This window comes from Numida meleagris, chromosome 8 (genome assembly GCF_002078875.1).
Source record: "Numida meleagris isolate 19003 breed g44 Domestic line chromosome 8, NumMel1.0, whole genome shotgun sequence".
In the NCBI taxonomy this organism is placed as follows: domain Eukaryota; kingdom Metazoa; phylum Chordata; class Aves; order Galliformes; family Numididae; genus Numida; species Numida meleagris.
The window spans coordinates 12,213,387-12,233,260 of record NC_034416.1 but is presented as its reverse complement, the minus strand read 5'-3'; the positions used below and the strand labels follow the sequence as shown (position 1 = coordinate 12,233,260).

Genomic DNA, 19,874 nt, shown 5'->3' with positions numbered 1-19,874 from the left:
GAAGGGAAGCAAGTAGTATTCTGAGGTATTTAATGACTCACAGTGTTGGACCAAAATACTTCCAGTTGATTTGCCTCCAATTTGATGCATCTCATTTTTAGTTTAGCTAAGCAATGGTATTTTACGAGGTTTTTAATGAAAAATAGCTTGTGTTTTCTTGGTGGACAACTTAAAGGATTAAAGCACATTTGAAAATACTGATTTGAATAGATTGCTAGTAAGTTAAAAAAATAAAATTACATTAAACCATGTAAAACAATCACTGGCATAACTAGAGGGTTAATAATCCCTAAGGTATTGCCCTGGTTTATAGATACTGCTTTTGGAGCAATAAATTTTAACCTTTGAACATGTGCTTCTGCAAATAAAATCCAGCCTTATTTTGTGTACTTAACAACTTCTGATTGGAAACACATAGCAACCTATAGCGAGCGTGCTTTCAGCAAACTGGAGCAGAAATGAGGCAGATCTTCAAAGTAGTCACTTATCTTCCTCAGTAACTCTTCTACATGTAAACAAGATAAAACAGGTCATTTTGCCAGATCCCTCACTCTTTGAATGATGTTTAAATAATTTTAAAGAGAAAGAAGTTGAGTTCAGATTTATTTTCTTAAAGTTTTTTTTTTTAAGGACTTTTTGAAGAAGTTGCTACTTAAAAAATTATATTACAGAATCAAACTATGTCATGGAAAAGTGATTAAAAGCTAACAGTGAACTTGATCCTGCAAAACCCTTAGGCTCTGGTGCATTTAGCTAGAACTAGGTATCAAATTATTGTATATCATTACAGAAAACAAAGCTTTCTGTATTCTTACAAATCTTAAATTCTAAATCTGGATTTTTTTACTGATTTTTCTCTGGTATGCAACCTTAGTTCTGTTTAATTGGCCAAACTGAGATTGCTTTTCACTTTGAACCTTCTTCAGTCTCGGTTAAAATATGCTTGTGAGCTGTATGTGAAATATCTGTAGCATTCCCCTCTGTAGGCAGAATGGCTGTTTTACGCATTTCCAATGGATTCTTCTTTTAGATATATGCAGTAAGTTTCTCTTTTGGGAGACTGATGGCCATCAAACTGAAACGTGCTCATCAATATGGATGTTAAATCACTCCTGTTCATAAGTGCTATTTGTCATGTTCTGCTTTTCATAATACGTGAAAAGCACTAGAAGTTTTTCTGTTGCTGAACTTTGAATTGTATTGTAATTGAGTTTCTTCATCTCATTTGGCTTATCTTACCAACACAAAGCTTCAAAGTACTCTTGCTAGCAGCACAATGGAAGGAAAGTGTGGGAATTTTACAGTGTAGATGTGCATCCCTTTTAAGTTTACTCTTCTTTCATGCTGTCCTTGTTACAACCAGAAAATTCTAAGGAAAATTGAGAGAGAGAGAGAGAGAGAGACAAAACTGCCAGCTCCCTGAATCATCTTGGTTTTACCATTCTCTGTTTTTTTTGAAGCATCTCCCTGCTTTTCAACTTGATACTGCAATTCAGTAACAGAATGTTCATGAAAATTATGTTCATTTTCTACAGTAGCTAATATCACATTGGCAAATGATTATTGAAAATGTCATTTATTTTTATGTTCTCTATATACAAAGTAACTTTACATTACCTACATTTTGATGATCTAATAGTACTATTTGTTATAATTAAGGAAAAAAAAAAAGAACGTAGTGCCGAAATGACTTAATGTTCCTAAGTCTTATTTGTAACAGTGTTGGAGATATTTAGGAGGACACTTTGATGGAAGTTTGTGAGGATAAGCATCCTAAACTTCTAAATAGCTTTTGGCAAAGGGGAGTATGAATTCCCAAGTTATCTGAGTGCTTCAAAAATTTTCTCTTTGCTGCCAGAGATTATGTACCTGTAATTGGTAGTCAGCTCAGGAAGCAGGTATCCAGATTATTCTTAAGAAGTGATTATCTTCCCAAGTCTGCTTAGTGTGGAAGGGATCAGGATTTGGGAATTGGAACCTCCGATTTAGATGTTCAGATGTGGGTTTAGGAGATTAGTGTTAGATGCCTCTAAAATATTTTTGCTTCGTCTTCTATTAATTTAGCTTTTCAGATTTTTTTTTTTTTAGTATCACAATAGCTCTGAAAACCAGTCCAAATATAAAATTAGCTGAATGCAAGTATTGCGTCTCTGTTGATGGCTTATGCTGTCTCACAAAATGCAATCTCTACCAAAAATGAACTTAGGCCAAGATTCATATTTCCAGAATGTTTTCAAAACATTTATGGTAAGATTGATGCATGCATGTTTATACCAGTATAGGGAGCATTGGAAATCGTACCTGTCAAAACAAAATAAATCCAAAAAGCTCGTCCGTGACCTTCACCCTTAAAACATAGTGAGTGCAACCACAACTCAGGCTCTCCATCAAGTGGGTCAAGACAATTAAGCCAGGTTTTCATTTATCAAGATCCATGTGTAACGTCGATGAAAGTGAGATTAGTACATGGAACCTGTGTGGAGATGGAAGGAGAAGGAATACACTCTGCCTAGGGACGGGGGACAGAGCACTCACATTAAGCTGCCATCACAGCCTCAGCAATGTCTTATTGCCTGTGGCCTCTTTTGTGCTTTTGTTTGCTAACAGAATATGATTAACAAGCAGCCACTCTAACCCTCAGCTCTCCTCCCCGGTGCCTGCCCTCATGCTGCAGGGATGCTTGCCTTGTGGTGTTCTCTTGCGAGGCTCTTTGCAGCTAGGACTCCTGACACACAACAGTTCCAGTGCCACTAGGAACTTGCACCGTCCTGCAGACCCAGCAAGTGACTCTTGATTTACTGAACTTGAAGCTTATGTGCACAGAACTGTGTCGTGCTGGGGACCCCTGCAAAACAGCTACAGATGTCCTCTTTCATATTGTAGTGCTCTGTGTACCGGTAGTTCATAGTGTTCATTAAGCAGCAGCTCCTCAGCCAGCCTTACTGAGAGGCCACCACCTGCTGCAGGTTCCCAGTGTGCTGCAGGCCGTTCATCGGAAGCGGAGCTGGAGGAGGTGGAGGTGGGAACAAAGAGCTGGGCATTTCTGAGTGAGTCTGTTGGTCAGGAGCTGGCATCGGGCTCACTGAGCCAGAGTTACTCTGCATAGAGCCAAGATTGTTGCCATCAAAATGAGTCATTTTCTTCTTCATTAATTTTCTTTCTTTGGCTCTGCGATTCTGGAACCAGATTTTCACCTGCAGAGGAGCAGAGGAAATGTTTTTCAGGTGTTAATAGAATACAGTGTGCTTCTTTGTGTATGTAGTCAAGGGGCGTGGGAGAAAATCAATTGCATGAGGACCAGTGAGAAAGGCAGTAGCAAAGTGGGACAACTGAGCTCTTTGCTTTTATTTTTTTTTTCCACATAGATAATCTTTCCTACCTGGTAATAAAATATTTCATTTGATAAATAGCTTTTTTTTAGTGTTTTATTCCTAAAAAGTATTTATGAAATGAGTTTGATTTTTTTTTTTTGGTACAAAGTTGAACAGAACCTAATGCATCGCAGTGATGGCCAAAAGAATTTGAAAGTATCTTTACTTTGAAAACTCTGTGCTCTAAGTCAGAGCAGCTCAAAGCCTGGCCTATGAACTAAGAAAAGATTTCCTGTTTGGATGCTGAACATTAATTCCTTTGCTACAATGTGTAAGCCAACGGAAATATAGCTGTGAGCAGAAATTCACCAGTGCACAATTGTAGATATGCATTACTTCGAAGTATTATAGAAGTGGTGTCTTAGCAGCTAAGCACTTTTTCTTGCATGTGTGGATGAAGTCAAAATCTGCTGCTGCTTCCTGCACAGTCCATATCTTTATTTCATAGTCACTGCTCTGTCACAGAAATGCAATCTTTGAGAAGAGATGAACTATTGAAGAATATATGGATTTTGATTGGGACAGAACAGGTGAGGACATGAGATGAAGCTGACAGTGTTCAATTGAAAATGCAGCAGAATTTGTTCAGGTGTGAAAAGGTGGCAACTGAAATGTCTTTGGATACGAATTCTCAACGTTGGATTTAAACCCGTGTGTATCCTTGGAAATGGCTCTGCATTATGTATAGTCTGCATAATATGTCAAGCTCTCATATTTGGACATATTTGTTCATTTCTGATTAGATGACAAAGACAGCGCTTTTGTCAGCTATTTTAAATAGCCCAAAGAAAAATCAGTGGTTTGCTGAGAAATACTGATTTGTTTTCCCTTCCTTTCTAGCTGATTAGCAGAGATAACTGACAATCAGAAAGAAGGAAAAACAGTAAAAAGTGATAGTATCTGTGGCCATTAAAAGAAATCTAGTGGTGAAGTTCCACAAGACATCACAAGGACTCTGTGACAGTTTCAGCGTACTTATTCTTGAGCCATTATTATACCCATTTTCCAGCTGATCATGAAGGTTCCAGATGCACATAAAGCTTGCAGAAATTTGAACCCGGGTTTGTTACATCCCAGGCTGTCATCTCAAACATGTGGCAGTTTATTTTGTTGTCTTAATTTCTGAAATATCACTTCAGTAGCAAATGATGTTGCTGTTCCATTAAAGCTGTCTCAAATATCCTACGTTCTGACTGTGCTGCGGTAATCTAGCTTTTCCCATCATTTGCCAGAATATATGAAGAGATGAAACTATCTAAAAAACAGACTAGTACCCGATTCAGAATTGCCCTCTGTGTTCAGTGTTATCTGCTTTGAATTTAGGGGTTTTATTCTCTTTTATGATTAAATTAGATTTAGAGACCTGCAGCAGAGATCCAGGCAGACGTTTTAGTAGGCATTTAAAGGTTGCATACCAGTTATCAAATACATGTAAATATAAATTTGTAACATTAGACTAATAGCTTATATGGACTTGCTCTTTACCGGTTGCTCTCCTTTTACAGAATTTTTGCCACTGTTTAGTTGTGCAAGTAATCCCGAAGTATAATTTTTAGCTCTTCTTTCTTGTCCTTGCCATCTCCTTTATTTCTGTATCCTGTCTATATCAGAATTGCATCATTTGTCACTTAAAAATAGTTAGATATTTCTTCCCTTTCTTGTTTACATGTCGTTCTTTGTATTTCTGTCTTGAGATAATCTATTTGTGGAGATCCTCCAGTGAAGCTTTTAAGATCGATGCTTACTTCAGCGTATTGCGTTAAGAAACCGCCAAGTGAAATGGGACAGAACATGCTCAGCCCATGTTAGGAGTATACTGGGAGATCTAGACTGGCATTTTATCTTGGTTGGCATGAGCCAGCTGAGGTGCCTGAGAGCCAGGGGCTGGGCTCCTGCTTTCCTATAGCAGGAGGTGGCAGAGGCACAACAATTACATGATTGAAGAATGTGGCACTGAGTGGTTCCAGAGCAAACTGTATTTATCTTTTTGTCAGGAATAATTGATTTAGGTTGTGGGAAAGGAAGTGGAATTTGCAGGGAATGGAGGGAAATAGGGAAAGGAGAAAGGATTAGCAAGTGTGCAGGAAATTTTAAACAAAAGGTAGAAGATAGCCAAGACCCAAATATCTTCAGTGTCCTGAACATACTGGAATTCATCACTTACATTTCAGGAGCTATGCCTCTGCTAAGAATGGTGTTAAGGTTTCCCACTGACTTCAGTGGAACCAGGACTTGGAAATATTTGCAAAAGCTTCTCCCTACTAATACTAATCTGAACTGAAAGAAGTCCTGGCAGGATTTGGTTGATATTTTCTCAGAACAAGACTGTATGTCCGACTTCTATTTGTCTTTTCTGTGCAGTTGCACAGCTCTCTGCTGTCATGATGCAAGCTGAACTAGTGCTGATGGGATATTTCAAGAAGAATACAAACAAAGCCATCAGGCCATTCAGCTGGATAGTATGAGTTCCTAAATTGCAAAGGGAACCAGTTACACTAGTTTTGAGGCATTAGCATTTCTGTATTCTTAACCAGTGTGGTTATCTCCTCCTCAGCAATAATAAATGCAAAGGAAATTCTGAATGGGTGATCCATACTCTACCTGTCTCTCGGAAAGTCTTAGGTTTGCAGCAAGTTCAGACTTCCTCCTGATTGTAATGTATCTGTTGTAATGAAATTCCTTCTCTAATTCTAATCTCTGATGATCTGTGTAAACCACTCGGTACTTCTCTCTTGTTCTTGTTTTACCTGTTTTGAAAGAAGAACACATTGCTTCAAGCTAGAATTTTTTTAACTTCAGTAACATAAAATATCTGACTTTACATTTGACAAATGTTTGTGGGTATTTCAGGCCTTGTTCTCTGTGCACTTACCAGAGTAACTTCCTCGATTGTAGTGAGCTTGATATCAATTTACAACACGAGAGGTTAATACCATCAGCTTTTGGGTTTGCTCCTTAGTAAACAGATGATAAACTGATGCTCATATTCTTTATTACCCTTGGGTTATCATTTGGTAAAGAGAAGTTCTTGTTAAGAACCGAGGAGCCAGGAAGCGGGGGTTCTGTTCGCAGTTCTGATGCAGGCTTACTGCACAGTGTTGAACTGCTTTTTTCTCTTCCCTAAAGCTGATTACCTGCTACTTGATTCAGAGATGAATTGTGAAGGATGTTTTACTGCACTGAAAATACTAACAGCTTCCCAAGGTCCTCCGACCCTGTTGCTAGAAATATTGATACAATACTGTTGTTGTTATTGCAATTTGATGGCTGTGTTTTTCCTTCAAGTCTAGCACAATCTAGCCACACCTTGATCATACCTCAGGGAATAGTAAGATAAATTTTCAGATGGCAGTTAATAAAAAAAAGAGGAAAGGAAAGCAATAATACTTAGGATGTTCAACAATGCTAGAATTGCACCACTGGTTCCTTTTCAGGCAGCACGGTACAGCTGACTGAAGCAGACATGGCTTAGCAATAACTGGGTCTTTAAAAAGGTAAGAGCAAATGACATGAGCAAGTGAACACAGATGCAAGTAGCTGGAATGTATTAATTTCATACAGGATCATTAGCGAGGGCAGAAGATGTCGGCAGTTGTTAAACACAACTGAGAATGAGGAAGACTACTGATGCTTCCTTTCTCACCTGCCTTTTCACTCTTGTTAATGTTCGCTTTAGGCAATCTAAGCATCAGAGGTGAACATCTTAAAATCAAGGCCCCTGAGCCCTGCCCTGAGATCTTCCCACATTTTGGAAAGATTAGATTGTTTTGGGGCTTAAACCAATGTTACAGTGTTTGCAAATAGTGTCTTGGTTTGTTTTGTGCTTCCTTGTCTGTTTTCATCTAGACACTTCTTCAGATGTATATATCTTGACTGCAAATTGTCTGGGACAGAGAATGCATTTGTAGTTGGTGATTTGTGCCATGTGTTGCGCAGTGGTACTATGCTTTGTGAACCTTCCCGTCCAGTGGGCAAGAACAACCCCATTGGAGTCAGCTTCTCTTGGATCATACATAAAAGGGAGGCATACTGGGGCTTGCTGCCTGTAACAGTCTGGTTGTAGCAGATGTAGCTTAGCTTCATACAAGGGCTTCCTTTATTTTTGTCTTACAGATCATTTTCTGAAAAAAATGTATTTGGGCCTAACTCTTCAGAAAAAAAAGATATACCTCAAACTTATAATGCTTGCACTGGTGATGAGAGTAATTAACAGAGAGCACCAAAATAGACTTTCAGTCAGTGAACTGCCAAAATGTCCATCTCTAAGCTGCTCCCCATGATGTGTCACCACTGAGCAACCAGCCTTCTCTGCAGCACAGAACAGCTGGGAATTTATTGGTGGTACCAAAGTCTGGTTACTCCTCAGCCCCTTCTTTCAGCTTCCCTAGCTTGTGAAGTAGTACCCAAAGCTCAGAATTCAAGATACAGAACTATCGTGGAATCAGGAAGTACTTTATCCTTTAATTCATGATTCGGTTTCACAGGTTAATGTGTTTTTCCCCATCAGTGGAGAAAGAAATAGTCTCACTGTTTTAATAGCTGAATATATGTAAAGTTAACATTGCCTTCCACTTGTTATCTAAATGCATACAACACATGGTAATGAAATTTTCTTCCAGGATTTGACTTGGTTGTCAAATTCTAAGAATTTTTGGCTCACTAAGGTACTATATGTGTGATGAGGTCCTTAAGGTGATGATCCATTTTGTACTGTTTGTATAGATATTAGATGCATGGTAATTTAGCACTGGAAGTCCTGGTCACAGCAGTGCTGTAAACAAAATACCTCTGTCTGTAGGCAGTGACTGGTTCACTCTGTGTGATAGGCTTTCTCTGGGACTCCTCCGAGCTTGCATTACAAGATCTACATCAGAATTTTGTCCTTCAGCTTTTGTACTTCATGCTCTTTGATCGTGGGAAAGCATTGTGCTTTAATAGTGAGTTTACAATGATATGGGCATTTTCCAACTGTCACGAGATCATCAGTGTGTTTACTTGGAATATTTCAGTAGGAAAAATAAATGTGTACATCTTTGTTGCTTTTGCTGGCGTCTGTGCTCCGTCTGTGCAGCCAAACAACTCTGTTAAATTTATCTGTTAATTTTCTTGTGGAGGTTCTGCTGTGCTGTGCTTGTTTGGGTCAGACATTCTCAGCTCAGGAGTGTTTCTGTCACGGTAGAACTGTAGTGAAAGGCAGAATTAGCCCAGTTATGTTTACCCAGATAATCAAGTGAAAAGTGCTGCTAATTTTACAATATTATGGTGAAAATGTTAAAGTTTCTGGAGAACAGCATTTATTTAGCTGAGTCTACATAAACACTATGACATTTGTTTTCATTCATTGGAAATGTAAATTGTTTGTTTAACATATTGTCACCTGTGGTGCTTTAATGCTTTACTTGCTATATTTTAACTTTAGATCTCTAGCCTGTTTTTTGTTTTTTTTTCTCTTCAAACGAGAACTTGGGGTCATTCTGTGGGACAGAAATGTTTAAGATGTTTCCTTATTCTCCTTTGTGTTGTTAAGATGGAGAACACAAAAGAGCAAGGTGATCTTATCTTCAGCTCTATTCTCATTCAGAAGTCACAGACAAATATCAGATGTGCTTCTGTTGCCAAAACAAGATGGAAAACTTCAAGAAATTGCTTCCTATTCCTGATTTTAGGTGCTTGAACCCTTATCTGAGCAGTAGAGGTCTGAGATCTGCTGCGGTCTTCAGAGAGAACCCTCGCTGTTGGCAATATCATCTTTTGCTCTCGGTGGGGACTGGTGAGGTCTCAGTGTTTGTGAGGGACTTCCGTATCCCTTTGTTGGACGCTGGCTTGGAGTTACTCTGCATGTGGCATTTCATTTCAAAGGCAGAGTGGATTTTTTATTCACTTCCTAAAGTTAACAGCAATAAAACCTGATGTTAAACAGGTTGACAATATAGGGCATTCTGTTGTGAATCTTGCAGATCTTCTCCTCATTTCAATTACAGTGATGCGTATTATTTCAAGAAGTACTACCTCAGTAAAATCTGAGGTAGAACTAATGCCTCACCCCAGAGACAGCAGAGGGATGTTCTTCATTGGTCAGATCTCTTTGATAGATAATGACAACATTTAATGATCCAGTGATAAAAGGTTAATATTTTTAGTCAACTAAAGGATTGCATTAAGTCCTGCAGATTTTACTCAGGTGAGTGAAATTACCAACATTTACCTTTTGACACTGTTGATCTTTTATTAAGGACAGATTATCATTTTAATCAGCAACTTAGTATCAGTTTTATTGGGAATGTATTGTTATGGAATCATAGCATGGAGCTGCAGGTGGTTGGGAAGATTACCAGTAGCTGGGTGGAATTAAAATAAAGAACTTTCAAAACTGCCTCTGTGTTGAGGGGGCAGATTTTCTGAATTAGGTGAGCTACTTAAGAACAGCGAGTTTTGTTAAAAACCTATTTTACAAATAGTGATTATTTCAGACTGCCTTTAGAGTAAAGGGAAATAAGATATTTCAGCCTTAGAAAACTTTGTGAGATAAAGTTTAACAATCCTGTCTTATCACACCCACTTCAGCAATTTTTGTGACTGGCCAAGTTCTGAGTTGGGGGAAGGGAACAGCTTTCCCCTTGGTCATAAAATTCACAGAGCATTTCTTCTGAAGACAATAAAGCCAGGAGAAGGCCTCTTTATTTGCTGTGAAAATCATCACCCTTTCCGGCAATATAACTCCTGGAGAAAAAAGGGAGAAGGAAGAGACAAGGCTGCATATCAAAGCAAAGAGAAGTGTTGAGAGGGTCTGTTGCCTCAGTATGACAGATAGGCCTCAAAACCAAAGACAATGTAGCCCAGGAAAGGAGAAAAAAAAACAAAACCAAACCAACACTGTCAGACCTCACAACTAGTTTACAAAGTAAAATAAATTAGCATGAGAACTGGTCCCTGGCCCCTTCTTAGTGCCTCCTCTCCTAACTGTCCAGGAATATCCTTCGTCTACCAAAGCCGACATCATTCCTGAAATCCAGCAGCTACCTAATTTAGACAGGAGATGTCCTTGCACAGAATAGTGTCAGATTACTTACAAGTATCAGCGTCTCATTTTGTATAGCTTAGTATTGTTTCAGAGGGAGTTAGTATCTGTACTTAATGGCTGTAAGGCAGTGTAAGTCAGCTCTAAATGTGGAACGGTTTTCTGGCCTAAAGATATGTTCTGTTCATATCTGCATCTTTATGGTGGCTCAGTTTTAAGAGAGGGAGTAGAGTCAGCTTTTTGAGTTACTAGTAATGGATCGCTGGAGATCAGGGCCCAATGGTGTGGATTTTTTTTTTTTTTCTTTTCTTTTTTGTGAGGGAGCTAGTTCTAAATATTTAGGAGATGAAGGTCCAAACTCACCCTAGGGAATTTCACTGTTTTAACTGAATTTGTGAAACAAAAGTAATTTAAATGAATACATGAGTCTTGAAGAAGGACACTGTGCTGTACATGAAGTTCTGCAAAGTTACATGGGTGCAGTCCTGCACAGTGTAAGTAATTGCATTCCTGCCACAAGTCTCAGTGATCTGAATAGAAATATTGCCAAGTTGGATGCATAGAGGTTTGTGATGCTGAAATTCTATATTTGTACTTTCTGCTGGGTCTTGATCATTTTTTCTTATTGTACATGTTCAGGTGACTCATGGTGAAAAGAACAGAGTAGTATCATAGGATCAGAAACTTTCATCGGACTTAGGATTTTCCCCTATGTTCTGTGGACTTCTATTTTAAGTGCAATTACTTTCCATTTTGAGTATGTTCTGTAATAACACTCATGGGCCAAGTTCTGTCCTTTGTTAGTGTAAACTATTCATCTTCATGTCGTGATTTTATGATTTTTGTTATTGGTATTCCACATCCGAACATCACGTAGAGCACTGGGAGTTAATACAGAAGATAACTGAATCCAAAGCAGAATCATTTTTGTCACCTTTAAATGACAGCTGGACAGACTGCCCTGTGGGGTTTTGTTTGGCACAAGGATACAAGCTGTAGAAAGTGTAGGCAGATTTCTATGTGGCAGGGTCAGGAGAAGTCATGTTGCCAGTGACTGTATAAACTAAAAAGCAAGTGATTACCTGGATTTTTTTTTCCAGATGTATGTTCTTTAGGCATTCAGAATTTTACAAAAATGACTCCTTAAGAGTTTTGTTTCTCTTTCGTACATTTGAGAGGATATAACTTCTTCCTTCTTCTATGTACTCTACATTTACAGAGCATTTGGTAATGATACTGTCAGCACCTGTCATCACCATCAGAAAAATTGTCAGAGTAAATTTTTTACTGAATGACTACACTGTTTCCTGTACTTGATGTCCAGGAAAAGTCTCTGCTTACCGTTATTTTCCCTCTGTTTTGGCACTTGCTCCCTCCCTTTTTAATAATAAGATAGGTGCAGATCTTAAGATACATTTTCATCTAATTCTCACTGCTGCTGAAACTACCTGGGAGTTACCTCTTCGTACTCAAGATTTTGGGCACAGGTTTACACAGATGTATGTTGTTTTCTCACAAAGGCTGAAAGTAAAGGCTACTCCTATGCAAGGAATTGCATACCTTCACAAAAAATACAGAAATCAATAGAAGGAGATTTGTAATTTACTCAAAGATGGGATTATACTTTTCATCAAAGAATTTGCCTGTAATTATGCTTTGAACATAATTACAGGCATAAGAATTGTACATAGTGTACATAGAATTGCCATCTCTAGTTGCCATGGTTCTGTCCTGTTACGATTGCTAGTTGCTGTGGCCTTCTTTTCCCTTTCAGCTTGTAATTTTAGCAACTGAGACAGGCACAGTATAAGGTTTAGGGAAGGGTCTTTTTCCACTGGTGTTCTTGGATGAAAATACTCAGACAGTTCTTTATTCAAGTGGTCTGAGTCAGAACACATTTGCTTTCTCCTACATCAGGAATACTCTCAGGGAAGCAGTGACCAGGCATTAGATCCTACAAGGAGGAAGTCCTACTCCCTCCAGTTCCAAAACTGCAGGAGATGTCCATACATCCTTCAACCGGAGAGAATGGTGAATGAAAGCCTGATTAGATCTTTTATGTGGGAAATACATTCCAGTACTACCATATCAGCATGACAGTCTCGCATTAGGTACTGAGGTCTTTCAGTAGTTTTAAGTAGCATCTTCTCATGAACTTTGCTTGATGCCAGGTGAAGACATGGTTTTGTATTTGATGTTGTTCTTAAAGTTACACACAGTAAATTTAACTTGAAATCATTTCTTCTGTTCCAGGTGAATTGTATAAACAACAGTATGGGAAGACACGTAGGGTATGAGGCAGTGGGAGAAATTTCAGTCAAGTGTTTTTCTTTTGTCTCTCTCAGGTCATGAATCCATGAAGCACCAACAGGAGAAGATAACCATGAAACTCCTGGAGATGGAAATGCCATTGATTCTAGGCATTGTTTCTGTTGCTGCTACAAGTCAGACTGCTGCCAAGTGGTACATAAGTAAGTAAATCTATGGAAGGAATCTCTCCTGATTCTGAAGGGCTAAAATTAGAGGAGCAGTTCCTGCAGACTTTCATCTTGCAAAAATTACTTGCCTTAATAATCATTATTTCTACAGTGAAATATTATGATTGATAAGTATTTTGTAACACATAATGAACAAATAATACTTCTTATTTCTATAATTTGTTTTAGTGCCTTCAGGTAAGTCTAAGCCTTACTTTTTCTATTTTCAGGAACAATAGTTCATATCTTTTTCACAGGGACTAAAAATAGGTAATAAACAGCATGCATAATTCTACTGTTCTTTCCTTTATAAAATATCTGCTGAAACTCCTAATGGTTTTGCAAAAAGAATTGTAAGTCTGCAATTTAAATCCACAAGAGCAAGAGGCAGGTAGTTAAAGAAGAGAGAAATAGTAGTGGTTTTTAAGCAAGTATGTTGCCATCTGTAAATCATACTGCAGGTGAGAATTGCCATTGTGTTCATAAGGACTACGCAGAAGTAAGCTGTAAGTTTTTGCAAGACTGGCCCTATTTTGTCTTTTCTTGAGTAGCGTTCAGTGAAGAACAGCTATAAGATATATATCTTAAAATTTAAAAAAAAGCCCTCAGCAACCTCTGTCTTTTGTGTTTGCCAGAATTCTTGCTCACCCAATGTAAGAACATGCTCTGTCCAACTGTCATCTATGGACTCTCTATGAGCTGAAGTTGCATTGAGCTGGAGGATGTATGACTCAGTGTGTCTATGGAAATTAGATGCATTGTTTTAACACAGACAATTTTTCTGTTTAGTTGCTTTCATTTATGTAGGATATATGTTGAAATAATTGCTTTCCCTTCAGAGTTTGATTCAATACTGGCTTTGAAAACCACCATTTACAGATGTGTGGGAACTGACCTCGGAAGGGAGGAAGGTCTGGAAGGAAGGGAACCTCCTGAGTTCTGACACTGAGGAACTGTGAGCATCACTGGGGGAGGTACTGAGCATCTTAACTCCTCCTGGTGTTGGTGCATGTCAAAGCTGCTCAGCACCTCAGAGGATCACATACTTCTACAGCAGATTGTCCCTGTTCTTTTCAGGCACTGTCCCCTCCACCTTTCCTTCTCCCCTTCCTTGTTTCATTAATTTCTTCCCTTGATACAAGGAGCAGAGATGTTTGGGGTGTGGTTAGTACTTGTATATATTTTTTGCACTAATGCCCACAAACAAAGAGAATCTTTTCCTCAGACTTCTTGACTTACTTTTACTTGTTAAATGTAACTGAAGCATTTTCTTTTAATCATCCACTCCCATGCATCAGAGATTGACCTGTCATAGTATTAACTTATTGTGTTACCATAGATCTTTATATTCCTGTGTATTTTGAGTTACTGCTATAAAGAGCAGCAAGTCTTTCCTTATTGTTCCTCTTTTTAAAGCATTTGATCCTGCAGATATTTCATTTTGCTGTTCTTAGATTTATGGGGGCTGTATCTAATACAAAGTTTTTTTTCCAACCCGAATACCCGAATATATTTTACTTGAACTTTCGTGTCTCTTCTAAAAGTTAAGGCAAATAAGAAAGACATAGGTGGCGGAGAAATTTGATGCTTTCATCATGATTTCTTTCTGCAGACATACTTATTTAAATCTATTGGGCTCCTACTAGAAGCAATTATTTTATGTAACTTTTTAAAAACATCTCTCAAATGAAAATACTATCAAAGGACATTGCTTTTTATTTGCCTCAGCTATAGATGTCAAGGAAGAAATATAAGGAATCATCAGCCGATCAAAAACAGCATCCAAAAATTGAACCAATATTTCATTGCAACAAGAGTCTTTTGTTCAAATCTTCTTGTTGTTAAAATGTATGGAACCTGGCAAAAAAATACAACAGCAAAACAACAGAAACCAAAACCAACCACCCGAAAAAGGAAAATCTCTTCTCAGCATAGCCTCACTGCCCTCATACCTGTAGAAGTGGATTGCACCGTTTTCCTCATCCATTCGTAAGAGCTGTGCCTTTGGCTGGTGGGGGAGACCTGCTGTGCACTAACGGTACCTGCAGGAGGTAACCCCCCGGGTGCAGCGGGATGGAGGGAGCTGTACTCAGCTGGGCTGTAGGAGCCCTGCCCAGGAGACGAGCCGCTGAGCTGTGCGGCAGCAGCAGTGCCGGAGGGCCCTGGGCACGGGCCGTAAGCGTTCCAGTCCTCCCTCTGGGGGCCGTAGTGGGGTCCCCAGGCTCCTGCGGGCTGTCCGTGGCTGTCTGGAGCTGGCACGTGGTGATACCCCATGTAGTCTGAGTAGGGGGGAGCAGGCACAAAGTTCTGCACTGGCAGGTTGTTGTTGCTGCACCTTGCAGGTCCTGGATACATGCTGGTCTCTTTATCCAAAAGGTAACTCACATACATGATGCTCACAGGCTGGCTTTGTCTTGCTGGGACATCCTGCTCCTCACAGTGTTTGTTTGATCTCTTCCCCTCCTCTTTCTTTCTCTCTCTTTTCTAGCCCTGACTGGCTCTATAAATGACTCATGCTAGCCCTCATGTCCCTTTACTACACATGATTAACAATGGCTCTACCAGGTGCTGGTGGTAACAGTTTACTAAGGTCCTGCCTGATGTCACAGATAACTGCCTGCCCCAAAATTGCATTTGCATTCAAATGAAGGGCTGACCATGCAGGCAACCCCACCTTACTGCTAGTTCTGGTGCTTCCTTTCTCACAGATCTTTTATGTATTACCATCATGGTTCCATACTTTTTGAATCTAGTTTGAAATCTCATGCTCTTCAAGTAGAATTGCATACATAGTTAACCAATAACTATTCAAACAGTGAAAGTAGTAGTTTACTTGAGTAGTACATGTCAGAATCTAACTTCAGGCATTAGGTTAGGTAAAGCCTGGAATCTGCTAGTCTGGTAGTTTTTTGTTAGAATGTGTGATAATATTTTTAACTGACAGCAAAGGGCTAATTCAGCTTGTATCTACAGCTCTTCCACGCTTTCTCACATGAGCGCTCCTCTTGCCTTCAGCTCCTACTCTATGTGGGAGAGGACTTGCAAGCTACGGTATTCCTACTGCTTTTAACATTACAAAGGACATACAAGAAGTCTCATAGTCATTTTGAGCATTTGTTCATACCAATAGTCTTGTTGATGTTAGTAAGCCTATTCATGAGCTGGCTGCTCACCACAGTGATTGAAGTTTATTCTAGCTTACAAGAGAATCTGTTATTGAGAGAATGCAAAATTTGTCACTTTCTCCATGCTTGTGTTTTGTTTGTGATATTGAAATGAGCAGTAGTTTTCCCTAAAGGTTTTTCTGTTCTCATTGCTGTGTTTGTTCACAGAAAGTAGCACCTTTTCTTGGAAATCTGGGAACAAATACTAGCTTTTTAGCTCACAAAAAAAGCACTTTCCTAAATTTTAGGAGCAATCCTATGTTAATGGGTAACAAATTCCTAAGAGATTGTCTATAACCAGGAGTGAGGGGAGAGAGTTGATTTTTTTTTAATGGGATAGATACTTTAACATTTTCTCATAAGAAAATGTTCTGTTTTCATTCCTATTTCTTTAATGATGTGGTACTTAATTGCACCTTTATTAACAAACCAATTTGTTAAAGATTTTTTCTTAAACAGGTGCAAAGTATAATGAGGTTTTTCTTTGTTCAGAGGTGTATTTTTTCTTTGAGTGCCTTTTGCACTTTAACACCTTTTAAACTTACAGGTTCCTCCTGGTTCTCAGGAGGGAAGAATCAGTTCACACACCTGACAAAGCTGTTTTTTCTTTTTGTGAGAGAATGGTTTCCTTAGGCTGTATTCACAAGATAATGGACTGTAGTTGTTGAATTATTTTTATCTGTTAATATCATTGTTTCTGTTCTCACGTCTTAATTTGTTAACATTTTCCTACTGTGTCCTTCAGTAAAACTTGTACTCGTATACGTATTGCTTCTTGTGAGCTTTTGGAGGACCACAGCATAGTTGTTGACAGGTATCTTAAAAACATTGAGTAGGGGAGGTTGGCAGAGGCTGTCTTCGGTGTTTGTGTATGTGAGCTTGTTCACATACACATGTGATAGCTGTCACTCAGCATGGCCAAGCGTAGTCAGCTCACCACGCGTAGGGAGGGTACTGATCATGGCATTGTGGCTGAATGGTTTGATTCTCCTGTACCACCAAAAAAAAAAAGCTATTAATCCAACTATGTTTTGGTAGTCTAGATAGCCTGTGTCTGTAGCTGTCCAATGCAGTGGGATTTTAAATTCTGCAGCATGATCTACACGAACCTTTTTTTTCTTAAAAAAAAAAAAAAAAAGCTAGAATATTTCATTCCTCGATCATTTAGTAGCAGTTAAGGTAACTGATCGACACAGTTGTTTGGTAGCCCTCAAGTTCAGACCGTGTTGAAATGGTTGCAAAGAAAGATTGTTTAACTTTTTATTGGAACCTGACTTAAATTTCTTTTCCTTCTAGTCTGTTGAAGGTGCGTCCTTTGTAGCATTTCTGTACCTCCCATACCTTTCCTGAATGCAGGTGTATCAATAAATCAACTAAATGAAGAAGCAGCATTTTGTCATTGACCTTAGTGCTAGCTGCAGCCCTTCAGCTATCTGGAAGATGTTCTGATTGCATTCAGTTGACAAAACTTTGCCTGCACAGCTTCGCTACCTCGTGTACCACCAGCTGGAGACACTGCAGGCGGGCTGGGTGTACCCTCTTCAGCGTTCAGGAATGCTGGATACACCAGTCTACAGCCATGCAGACATTCTCTATTGTGCTGCAATGCTATTAAATGAGAGGGTTTGATTCTTTTGTTTTCAAAATAGTATAATGTGGTTCATGAAACAAGAAAACGTAAAATAGTATCTATTCATGTTTATTAGAAAAAAACAGCAATGATGGCAGAAATACCTTTAGATGCTTTAAACTAGTACGTATATACTGACATGGAAGAGAACCTTTTCCGTGTTCCATACTGCTTCAAGGAAGTACTTTACAACTTACGGTTGTTAAACTGGCAGGGTTTTACTCCTCTGGCCACATGCTGAGAGCACTAAGCAGGAAACTATTTCTTTCAGAATCTCTAGTACCCTAAGTTGGTCTCATTTCAGAAAGCTGTATTTTGCTTTGTTAGTTCAACATTTTTATCGCTTGAATCTGACTACTAGGTGAACCTCATCTTTAGAAGTGGATTATTTTTAACTTCTGAAATAGATAAATAATAATGCTGATACAACTCATGTAAGACTAAACATCTTCATAGGCACTCGAACAAGTACAAATTATAAAAAGATTCGGATTTGAGTTGCTTTTCATGGTTTCTGTCAAGAACACCTGTTAATAATGGGTGTCTTATGCGGAGGTCAGTCTACCTGTACACCCAGTCCTCTGTAAATACACCATTCTCTTCTGAGGGAAAAAAAAAGTCAACATTTTCTCCAAAATCAGTTATTGCATCTGCAAAGTGTACACAGTACTTTGTGTGTATGGTATTTACAGTACACTGTTTTGGTGGAAAAAACCTACTGCCCTGTTCAGTTTCATAAAAACAAATCAATTGCCTTTTGTAGAAAAAGTGTTGTTCTGTGTCATAAAGTGAGGATAATGTTCATTCCTCTTGCTGCTCCAGGTTTGCCACTTTACTATGTAATAGAAACAAAGAAGGTAATGCCTGGAAAAATACATCTTAATTATTTTTAATGCTTTCTTTTTCTCCATGTCCTTTTTGGTTTTGATATTTGCTATCTTTCTGTTAGAAGTCTTACTCTCTGTAAAAAGATATGCAGACATTTTAATCAAACATTTTTTCAGTAAATTACACAAAAATGTGGTAGCACTTCTGAAACTTATGCAGGGATCACTCCTTCCTGTTTATATTTTCCTATATCTATATTTTGAAGGGTATTGTAATCCCAACCTTTTGTACCCTTCTCAGCTTAGTTTGACTGTAATGTAGCAAAGAAAGAGGGCAGATTCTGATCTGAATATCTGATTTGACGGAAAGCTAACTTGCATGCTATGGAGCAGTTTCACTGGCTAGAGAGGTCCACCAGAACATTAGAAATGGCAGTGCTTTGTCTTTGGAATTTAGAAGTAAGTATTATAAAGCAGATGATGGGGCTGATTTACAAAAGCTAAACAACAACAACAACATCAACCAAACCTAACCCTATGGCTTCATTGAGTTACATTTTCCATTTCTGAATTTGAACAGTTTGAATAGTATGAGGTGGAAGTAGCAGCCACTATAGATAATGGTTGGGAAAACATCTCTTAAGGTTATTACAGCCAATACTGCTGCTGCACTGCTTGTAGTCAGAAGGTAGACAGGAACACTGGATTGCCCCAGTCCATTTTGATTGTTCCTGTTTTTCTACATGAGTGGGATTTCCAGGGATTTCTGTTATCATGTCATAATGCATAGGTCTTCTAAAATGTTGTAGATCTTCTAAGCTTTTTGTGCTGATCCATTTCAAATTGCAGCCACATTACTGTTGTAGGATGTAGGCATTCTCCTACACATCCATTTTTCTTATCTGGAAAGTCACAGAACTCAAGTAGCTCCTTTTGTAGCTCCTCTTAATTTTTCTGAGTTTTCTTTCTTTCGCCACCAAGAGTAGCAGCACTCATTTTTGGAAGTACGCATTGTCTGAAAATAGTCTCCCGGTTGCAGCAGAGGCTCTTTACTTCTTGTGAAGCAATGGGGACAGCTAGTGGTCGGTTGGCTGAATGGCAAGAAGATAGTCGCATTAAAATTTTCAGTGCTCGCCATTATTGAAACTTCAGGGTCTGTTCTGTACAGAATAAAATGGGTAATACCACTCTTATACAATACTGGTTTTGTGTATTAGCTCCTTACAGAAGTGCCTTGAGTGATTCATACCTGTCACGTGCCCAGATGCAGGAAGCAGCACAGCAAGTGAAGAGTTCTGGCTTGGGATGTGTGTCATGTTGCAGGACTTTTTTGTCATGCTTTATAATTAATCCTCTTTTCCTCCCTCTTTTTTCCTCCCTCTTTTTT

The 19,874-nt window shown here is 38.8% G+C and overlaps 1 protein-coding gene across 1 annotated transcript; it reads right to left on the bottom strand.

Annotated features, from left to right (window-relative positions):
- On the bottom strand, positions 2,940-15,517 carry LOC110403339 (homeobox protein CDX-1-like). The gene is made up of 3 exons (XM_021406454.1): positions 14,819-15,517; positions 5,973-6,118; positions 2,940-3,194 (listed from the first exon to the last, which is right to left on the bottom strand). Exons 1-3 carry the CDS (start codon positions 15,255-15,257, stop codon positions 2,940-2,942), a joined length of 840 nt encoding a protein of 279 aa, XP_021262129.1. The 5' UTR covers positions 15,258-15,517.

Excerpts from the sequence above, each read along its gene's own strand:
- LOC110403339 (XM_021406454.1), bottom strand. The coding sequence starts at position 15,257 with ATGTATGTGAGTTACCTTTTGGATAAAGAGACCAGCATGTATCCAGGA. Across the intron at positions 6,119-14,818 it reads GGTGCAATCCACTTCTACAG|GTAAAACAAGAACAAGAGAG; the intron begins GTATGAGGGCAG and ends CTTTCAAAACAG. Across the intron at positions 3,195-5,972 it reads TAAGACTTTCCGAGAGACAG|GTGAAAATCTGGTTCCAGAA; the intron begins GTAGAGTATGGA and ends GCTCCTCTGCAG.